This window comes from Erigeron canadensis, chromosome 3, assembly GCF_010389155.1.
Source record: "Erigeron canadensis isolate Cc75 chromosome 3, C_canadensis_v1, whole genome shotgun sequence".
NCBI lineage: Eukaryota > Viridiplantae > Streptophyta > Magnoliopsida > Asterales > Asteraceae > Erigeron > Erigeron canadensis.
The window spans coordinates 34,064,263-34,074,283 of NC_057763.1; the positions used below are offsets into that span (position 1 = coordinate 34,064,263).

The 10,021-nt window shown below is 35.0% G+C and overlaps 1 protein-coding gene, 1 non-coding gene and 1 pseudogene across 3 annotated transcripts; 2 read left to right on the top strand and 1 right to left on the bottom strand.

The window, feature by feature from the left end:
- Positions 1-65: 65 nt before the first annotated feature.
- LOC122591972 lies at positions 66-5,045 on the bottom strand (annotated as a pseudogene).
- A 1,547-nt stretch (positions 5,046-6,592) lies between these two features.
- On the top strand, positions 6,593-7,708 carry LOC122593566 (21.7 kDa class VI heat shock protein). Of its 2 annotated transcripts, XM_043765992.1 has the most exons (3): positions 6,596-6,755; positions 6,864-6,947; positions 7,264-7,708. In XM_043765992.1, exons 1-3 carry the CDS (start codon positions 6,653-6,655, stop codon positions 7,563-7,565), a joined length of 489 nt encoding a protein of 162 aa, XP_043621927.1. In that variant the 5' UTR covers positions 6,596-6,652; the 3' UTR covers positions 7,566-7,708. The 2 variants fall into 2 exon arrangements, with proteins under 2 accessions (XP_043621926.1, XP_043621927.1); XM_043765991.1 differs by having other exon boundaries at positions 6,593-6,947.
- Positions 7,709-7,793: 85 nt separating this feature from the next.
- Positions 7,794-7,866, top strand: TRNAA-AGC. The gene has a single exon. It is a non-coding gene; the product is annotated as a tRNA-Ala (tRNA).
- Positions 7,867-10,021: the final 2,155 nt, after the last annotated feature.

Genomic DNA, 10,021 nt, shown 5'->3' on the forward strand with positions numbered 1-10,021 from the left:
TGCTTTGCAACAATATAAAACAGATACAAGGTAACAAGGATAAGAGTAAAATAGAGAACCTGGTATATCACACGACAACTATCAATTATTCCTCGTCCGAACTTGAGTCAGAACTAAAAGTATCCACGCGTCTCATTGCAATGGCAGGAATAAGTCGTTCCTTTTGAACACGGATAGCAGGTGGGTGGAGTTCTGAAGGTCTTTTACTCGTAGCCTTGTTACCATCTTTGTCGTCATCCTCAGGTTCTGAAACATACCCTTCCCGTGTCTCAGGTTGTAAATCAACATCTTCTTGTTTCTTATGTTTCAAATTATGAGGTTCCTTTGTCTTAGCCCCCATAATGTCATCTTCATGCGTTTTTGAATCGTCAGTTTCCTGTTTCTCATGTCGTAAATCATCATCTTCATCTGACGTAGTTTGTAAATTCTCAGGTTTATGTTCCCGAGGTCCCAAATCATCAGTTTCCTGAGTCTCGGGTCCTGAATACCTAGTTTCCTGTGTTTTATGTTTTGAATCATTATTATGATTAGGTTCCAAGATTTCATGTCCCAAGTCATCATCTTCCCACATCTTGCCTAACCAATCATCAGGAGTTTTCTGAGTTTCCTGCATCTCGTATGGTGATTTACTTTCATGTATCTTATGAAGTAGATCATAGATTTCCTTTATTTTGCGTCTTGGATCCTCATTCTCATCTGTGTCACTTGGATGTGCAGTTTCGTATGTTTTGTGTCTTGGATCATCAGTTTCCTTTGAATCTTGCCGATCATCAGTTTCTTTTATTTCACCTCTCAACTCACCAGTTTCATATTTTTTGGGTTCTGAATCATCAGTGTTTGGTTGCATCGTAGCATCATTTGTCTGTGCCATCGTTGATGTTGAAACGTCTTTTGCATCTCTCACTGTATGTGGTGAATCATCTTCCATTTTTGTTTTCTTATAAGACGAATCATCTTTCGAATCTGTTGTCTTAGAAGATGAATCATCTTTCGTCTTAGATGGCCGTACTAGAGGAGTAGTTTTAATCTCTTTGCAGACCTTATCTAAAATGATCAAAAAATCACGAACAATCACAAACAAGCGCAACCCCTCGTCCCTCCCAGACTGTCCGTGGAAGTAATCCGCCGTATCCTTCACAAGCGCCATTATTCTCTTTTCTTCCTCAAGCATCCACATCACATCCCTTTCAGAGTCTTCCACAAAGTTAGCCAAAATCACCGCAAACTCATCCTCTTCCTGATCCTCATCATCATCGCCATCATCAACTTTTTCTTTCTGTATGTTTTTTAGCTCAGTATTTAAAAATTCACAAGCTTTAGTAAGTGCCTGACCAAATTTAGAAACTGTACCAGTCAGCCCTTCTGCATCAAGAATGGCTGCTTTCTTAACATCTTCGAGCTCACCACTTAAACTGCAGACCACCTCAAGGCCAAGTGTTCTGTAATATTCATCTGAATCTTGATCGGCAGATTCTTCTAAAAGATCATCAGATTTAAAGCTGGAGAAACTGTTTGTCTCACGGGTAGTTTTGGCAGCTTTTATACCTTCTGCCCGAATGATCTCCACTACTACAAAATGTAAAAGAGTAGTTTTCTGATCAACACCTTTCACATCTGAAAGCTTTAAGAGGGTGTCTAGTTTGAAGGCTTGTGCACTCCCACGGAAAGTTCCATCGTTCATACGATTTCCTGTTTTTAGAACTGCTTCCAACAGTTTGAGGAACAACCGGCTTTTCCTAAGACTTTCACAAGCAGCCTGTAGATACCATAGAATTAGAAAAAATGGGTTCAGGTTGAAATAGACTTCTCTTAATATCGAGTCAAAGTGGCCAGATTGTGTTGGCTTGATCGACAAACACTTTCTTCTTGTTTTTTTTTATATTTATCAATAATGCATCATAAACATAGTAGTATCAGAATAAGAATCCAGACATTTGAATAAAACATATTTAACCCATTTGATTCGTCCGGCCCATGAGTCTGATTTGACCCGTTTGACATATAAAGAACTCAAAATCCACCCATCAATAAATAAATCAGTCAAAATCACCACCACTTGATAAAATACAGTACTAGATTCAGAGGTAAAAGTTTGACCTCTAATGTTTCAAAGGATTCCTTTATTATATCTTTCTCTTCCTGAAGTGTGCACATAAAAAGCAAAGACTCTAGTCTTTTAAAAGCAAATGGTATTTCAACCAACTTTTTAAGAAACCGTTCTGCAGTTCCAAGGCGAGAAACATCACCGGTATACAGCCTTAGCTTGAGTTCTTCTTCTCCAGTAGGTGCCATCTTTATCAAAGTTTGAATAAGTTCTACTGGGAGCTCATTTCCTAATTGAGATGATATAGATTAGTAGCGATAACAAAATACATTAGAGATTTTAGCTCCATCAAACTGTTTTCAGAAAAGTAAATAAACAACATAGAGATTTTAGGTCTATTAAACAGTCTGTGAAGTTTGTGACAACAAGCCATTTTCATATAGATTAGTAGCGATAACAAGATACATTAAAGTGAGTAAAGACTTGCCTTCTTTTAGTGCATCACAAACTTCATTTGTTGTCACATTGAGTGCTTTCAGAAGAATAGATAGGTTTTGGGCCTTCTTTGGATCAATAATTTGAACAAAATTCGAAGAGGGATCCTGTGATGAACTCTTCTTGTTATTGCCTTTGTTTTTCTCGCTAGAAGCATTATATCCAAATAAATTTTCTATCATTTCCTCATTGAACCTGTCCATGACATAAAAAACATTATGTATTGGAAGCTTAATTTCATGTAAAAATTTCATGACATAGAACGTACTGGAATGAACCGGCTCTAATCTGATTCCAAACCATTGCTTGATCAGGGCTAGCCATAACCTTATCCCAAAAGAACGGCTTTAACTTAGCTTTGTTAGAATCATCACCATCGAGCTCACCTGGTCCAGATGAGGGACGAGGAGGTCTAAAGCCTGCACCAGGTGGTTGTGGCGGAGGCCTACCACCAGTTGGAGGCGGAGGTGGAGGAGTTGGACCTTTCTTGAGTGGTGGAGGTGGCGGCGGTGGTTTTGCAGATGGTGATGGGGGTGGTGATAGACCAGAAGGAGGTCGTCTAGCAGAAGGAGCCCGTCTAGCAGAAGGAGCTCGTCTAGATGATGGAGCTCGAATTGAATTAATAGAGAATGTAGCTGGAGACGCAGAAGCAGGTGATCGGTTAGGAGGAGATGATGAATTTACAGTTGGACAATGTACAGACAAATCATTCCTTCCAAGTGGAGTCTTTAATGCCAAATTGGGTCTGCCAGGTGGTGGTTTCAGAGGAGCCAATCCAGCAGCCGTTAAGTTTCCAGGTGGCGGATGTAATGGGATACCTAATGATACACTTGAGTTCACAAAGGAATCATTTTTCTGTAGGTTTGAATTGGCAAATAATATTTGATCACCAGCATTTCCAGGATCTTTGACAGAGTTATGAAAACTAAATGAAGAATTTTGTGAACCACCTGAAAGTTTAATATCAAATTCACATAATAAAATAGCCGACAGCCAATATGAGAACCAAGTAAATGGTGGACTTCTGTGTGTTTATCTTTAATGGGTCAAACCGGGACACTATAAACAATTAGCTTAAAGGGAAACGGGTCAAACAAGTGTAAAGTTGCCTATGGAAGTAACTTCAAAGATGTAAAATTTCTCAGATAAATGTATCTAGTCAACCAAACTATTATTTGAAATGATATAAATTCTGTAATCATACTTGACACGCTCATTATTTATGAAAACAAAAAAAAACATACAGACAAAAAGTGTTGCATGTCAATCTGGCCCATTTCAACAAACACCAGATACTAATAATCAACTTGACCCATTACCCAACGTGCCCATATTGTCACTTTGGAGGAATACCATTCAATCACTCACCTGTAGCTAAGCTAAGAAGAGGTTTTTCATCGCTTTGCACCCCACCATAAGTCCTGGTATACCAACAAAAGAGAAGAGTCGCAAGAATAAATGTCATGATAGCAGTAGAAACAACAACAACGATAATTGTTGTATTATCAATACCACCCCCACCCGTATCTGCTTTAGAAACAGCAAACGGAATTGGTTCAATATCTTTGTCCAAAGCACGGGAATTAGGCATTTCTTCCATCAGCTTGCGCCTAATGGGAACAGCATCAGGCCTTATAATGTGTTCATCTTTAGCAGAAACAGTAAAGTGAATATCGTCATCCCTCAAACCATCTGATCTAGCGTCATCATTACCATAGGATGGTAGATCTTTAAGAGATTCCACTAAATGAATAGCCCTTGCTCCACAATTGACCCATAATAGTTCATTCTGCAGCTACCCAACATCATCAATAAAATGTAGATAAAATGTTGGCGTGTTTATCTTTTTGTGCCAAATGGGACAAGTGACTATTTAGGTCTTGTTATAAACTTGTCCTAGTATCATATATAAATTCCGATTCAGATGTCAACCTCAACATAAAGTACAAAAATCTATCTCAAAATCTCACTCATTACATAATCTATATCGATACTATTATCTAAAACATTTATTTTGTGATCACCAAAATTTTTTAAAAAAGCGGTATTAAAAGTGAAGAGAGGAAAAAAAAAAAAACATAGCTAGCCTTTGATGGATCGTCTAAAACTATAACCAAACACCACTCTTCCTTCCCCTTACTATATAAACGAAAGCGCTAACACGGCATATAGAAAATGCGCGCAAACCAAACCCCAGTCTTTCCTCTCTTTCTACATACCGCATTGCACGAATACAAGTCTAGTATAGACTTATAGTATCCTGTATCCACTAACATATTGTGGTTTAAGCAAAACACCATGAAAGTAAAAAAAATAAAATAAAATCAAGCCAGACATATGATAATTAATTTAAGTTAAAGGTATGAGCAAGTGGTGGTTGTACCTTATTGGGATGTATTATCTTCTCCAAATTGCTTAAGTTTGTTTGTGAAACCATATTAGGTGCTACCAAAGGGAAAAGTAGAATAACAATTGATATGCATGTAACAATCCCTTGGGCACCCATTTCTTAAAATATTTTTCTTAAATCACCAATGTGGGTGTGTATATATGTATACATACATATATTTATATATATGATTATCAAACCATATATATTTCATTTGAACCAAAAAACAATGATTATCAAACTAAATGTTTCAAATGTCCCTTTGGCTAAGAATATAAATAATTTTTTGAAATGAATAATGTTTATGATCACAAAACAATAATTACTTGAAATGATTCATTCAAGGACAGAATGATTCAAGAATGTAAAAACCTAATGGATTTGGGAGTCGGTTGTATGAAGATTTTGATAGTTGACCGTCGTTATGGGAACATCCTCGTACCTATAATAATACGAAAAAAATTATATTATTTATATACTTATTATTATATATTTTAGACTATACACACAAAACATTATATTTTAGAAGGTATTTCGTCATGAACTTCATGCATAAATTAGATGCGTTTTATTACATTTAAATGACTATATATCATTATTATTTATTTATTTACATTGGGCTAAGTGTATACCCACAAGCTTTTGGTTGATGAGCCAGCATATACAGCTAGGCTATAAGCCTCTTTAGTCGATTTAGTGTACGAAGCTCAAATTTGATTAAACGAGGTCTAGATATGCCCGGGCTATAACCAACTAGAGCTCTTGCCTCTGGAGACAAAGGTCATGGGTTTGATCCTCATGCCCAACAAGGTTGGAGGTCCTTTTCTACCTTTGGTAGAACCTGAAAGCAACCTATCTATCTTGGTAGGGATAAGGCTGTCTACATCTCAAATTCCCCCATACACTGTCGAAGACGGTATTTGGGACCCAAAACCCTTGAAAGACGACATTAGGAGTCACTTTATTTTAAGATATGCCCGGGCTCTTTTCGGTTTGGCTTGTGTTGAGATGTTTTAAATGATTTGAGCTCAAGACCTCAAGTAATATACAAAATATAAGTTGACTCGTTTATAGTCAGTATGTCTACTTCATCATACTCGCCATAAACATTGCAAGCAAATGTTGACCATTTTGCGAATAATATATTGTTGATTATGTCATATTTACGAATACATATAAACAATATTGTTTTGACCAAAAAGATAAATAAGTAAAAGCAAAGGTTACAAATTGTATAATACAGATTTACAACACAAGAAATTGCAAGTCAATTGGCCTAAGAACTCAACACACTTTTTGTCCCTTAGAGATAAAGAACAGGCCACTAATTAAGGTAATGCAAGATGACACAAGCTATTGCAAGATTCTTTTTAAAAAGATATACAGTACTTACTTTTGAATTCCTGACCATAAAAAGATCACCGAATAAGAATTAAAAAAGTGAATCAAGTTATATGATCGATCCAAAAGATATATGACTTCTGAAGCAAGACATATGTCCTCATAGTCCATTTTCTGTAAACCACTAATCACGGTGCCGAAATTTGTTCATAATATATCAAGAAAACGAAATATTCTAACGACTTTACACTCTTACATATATTCCTATCGAATATATGCTTTCTGATTTTATTATGCTTTCTGATTTTATTTTTTTGTAATTTCTTAACTATAAGAAGTCTTATACGTCTAAACTTTAATTTTGCGCGCTCTACTCAAGAATAATGACTAGCATCAAGCTTGAGGTTGTCTCAGAAGAACGGTCTCTACATAAATGGCGTGTTCTCTTGAAAGAAGACGTGTTTGCTTCATTTATATCGAAAGGAGGTCCAATTGTGCATAAGGTTTTTGGTGATAAATCATTGTTTGGACCATTTTTGTTTAAAAAGTTTTTTGATCCATCGGATGCTTTTCCACTTTGGGAATTTGAACCAGGTGTATTGTTGGCTCATCTTCACAACCCTTGTGTGAATTGGCTCCAAACCGAAGCATGTTATGTTCTAAACTCCGAGTTACCAAGTAAGTCATTTCGGTTCATTAGCAAGTAGTCATATTTCATTTGGCACTAAATCATAAAGATGGCTATATGGTACAGTAATTTTTATATATATATATTTTTTTGTAATTTATTATGCATAACTCATCAAAATTTCATAAGAAATAACATGTTAAAGAACAGAAGAAATTAACCATCTACTATTTATCTTAAACGTTTTACGGAGTAGTATATCTGTATATGCATATTAACGGGCCGGCCCATGTAGTGTTTCTTGGACAGAATTATACATATGATATAAGAACAGTGTCCCTTGATTAGCTTGTTTGATTGAAACAGAACTAGAAAACAACAGCCTACGAGTTTGTGTCGAGAATGGAAAGGTTTTGGAGATTAGTGGGCTATATAAGCCCAAAGGAGATTCGCGAGCAACGGATTGGAGGAGTGGCAAATGGTGGGAACATGGCTTTGTTCGAAGACTAGAATTGCCCGAAAATGCAGACGGGAAGAAAATCGAGGCGTATGTGAACAACAACGACACGGTTTTGGACATTAGGATTCCAAAGACTTCATTGGAATGTGATCACATCCCTCAAGGAAACAATTTAGTTACCAAAGAATCTGCATCTACAAGCACTTGATATTATTAACACAAAAGGTTTTTTTTTTGTTTGTTTATTGCTTTGTTAATTCTCTCTTTTTGTTGGTATTGACAGTAACTACATACATAAACATATGAGTATATGACAACACACTTGAGTACGATAAATACAATACATTTATATATGCTTATATAAATCTTGAATTTTTATTTTTATTTTTTTTGGCAGCAGAAATGTTATGTAGTTATAATACTTAAACAACAAAAGGGGGATGTAGCTCAGATGGTAGAGCGCTCGCTTAGCATGCGAGAGGTACGGGGATCGATACCCCGCATCTCCATATTTTTTCAACTTTGTAATTTTGAGTTTTGGGCCTCGGCCCATTTCAATATGAAAACAAAATAGCCTATACATATTTGCTAAATAATTAATTTTTCTTTTGAGTTTTGGGCCTCAGCCTACTTTGATGAAAAGGAATATTCATAGTTAAAAGAATGTTTTTGCATATCACAAATTATGCGCGTTTGGTTCACAAAATATTTTGGGAAGGAATGGAATATGTCAAAGGAATTGGAATCTGAAGAAAATGGAATTTGACGGAATATTTTTGATTTTTTGAATATTCAAGTGAAAAACGGAATAAAATTCCTTCCCCCATCCCCAAGGAATGGAGATTCCATCGAATGATGGAATGTTTACATTCCAACGGAATGTGATTCCTCTATCTTTGACCAACCAAACGCGCTAAGGAATGTAATTCAATTCAGATTCCATCAAATTCCATCAAATTCTGTGAACCAAACGGAGGGTGTACTTTTTAGACTTCCAAATGCAGAAATGGCATTAAGTTAGAAATCATTAGTTTGTATCGTGAACAACTCAAGATCAACTCCCTAAAAGTTTTATGCGAGTAATTATCTAGACGACTTCTATACGGAATTGAGCCTAATTTGGAGCGTGTTTAACAAAAGAGCTTTATCCTGGGTTTCTATAATAACAATGATCATCTGAGCTCGAGGAGACTCGTTTATATCCCTCCTTGTAACACTTGCAATACTTTCAAAAATCATATATAAATGCTGGTACGTTTCCTTTCAGCATTGGTTCAATTCAAGAGACCACATGCCCTTGTGTTAATGGTCACATCCTTTCTATAACTGATAGCATACCAAACCATTATATTATGAACACGAAGAACACGATTATTAAGTTATGTGCTTGAAATGGGAGTATGTCAATATATGTTTACTACATTGATTGATTGATACATGACTCATATATCTCATCTCTCCTAATCTGTATTGATCTTGAAGTTTGATACATGTATGAATTAATCTAGCTTCTTTTTAATTAGTTAAGCACGTCATTAGGTACGCATTCTAGTGGCAAAAACTAAGTTTCTAACATTTTTAACTGTTAAATATGATCAATCTTTTGATGAATACCTGTTGGCTTGTGTTCTTGTTTGTCGTATGACTTGGAGATCACTCTTTACCATCGTATCTTTTGTGTATATATTTAATACTCTTTTAAATGAATTTAATTTAGTCTTAATTTCGTAATGTTTTTTTTTATTAAAAAAAGTACATTACAGTTGACATGGATACCAAAAATTTAGTAATCTTGTTTGACCCACAAATCAAATACGAGTATTATCAAATTATTAAAAGGGATTCGTATCCTACCCAAGCTTTTTGATATCTAGACCATACCTACTATTTGCAGCGATAGTCGCTGCAAATAGTGCGGGCCCCTCTGTTTGTAATGACAAATCTGGTAAAAATAGCGGGGCCCCTGTCAATAATCGGTGCAAATAGTTGGATATGGACAAAAACACTATTATTTAATCGCTGCAAATAGTCTTGTTTAATTACCAAAAAAGTGTTCAGGATACATATTGTACCAACAAGACAAAGATAACTTTAATATGGATTTAATGTGACCTCCCTATTGTATAATTTTGGTCAAAACAATAAGACCTCTGTTTTAAAGTTGATTGGAAAAAATTGTCAACATGACATAACTAACATTAATTATTAAACTGACAATACATTAAGTATGCCTTTGTTGATTATATGTATGTACGGTTATGGTCTTTTAAGGAAAGGTCAGAAATCAATTTATTTGATTTGGTTTTGTAATGTACAATAAATACCACGGAAATTTATTTTGAGGTATTTTCTTTCTTTATTCTTATTTTTATAAAGAATTGATTAATTCTTCTAACAAAATGATTTAAAATTTTTTTAATAATAAGATCATATTATATGAAAAAAGTAAGGGAAAAGATAAAATAAAATAATAAATAGATTATACATATCAAAATTTTATGATATTAATAAAAATTTTAGGCTATTTTGTAAAATGGTTAATCATTTCTCTTCTTATAAAGTTAGTTTTATGCATAAATAGATGATTACTTTCATTCAAAATATAGAGATATGGTTTTTGGCTTTTTGCTACATTGGCATAACAATCTAAAACTAATATGAGAA

What these genes read in the sequence shown, in the direction of transcription:
- LOC122593566 (XM_043765991.1), top strand. Translation starts at nt 6,653, where the DNA reads ATGACTAGCATCAAGCTTGAGGTTGTCTCAGAAGAACGGTCTCTACAT. An exon ending in TCTAAACTCCGAGTTACCAA is followed by an intron (nt 6,948 to 7,263) that starts GTAAGTCATTTC and finishes TGATTGAAACAG; the next exon opens with AACTAGAAAACAACAGCCTA.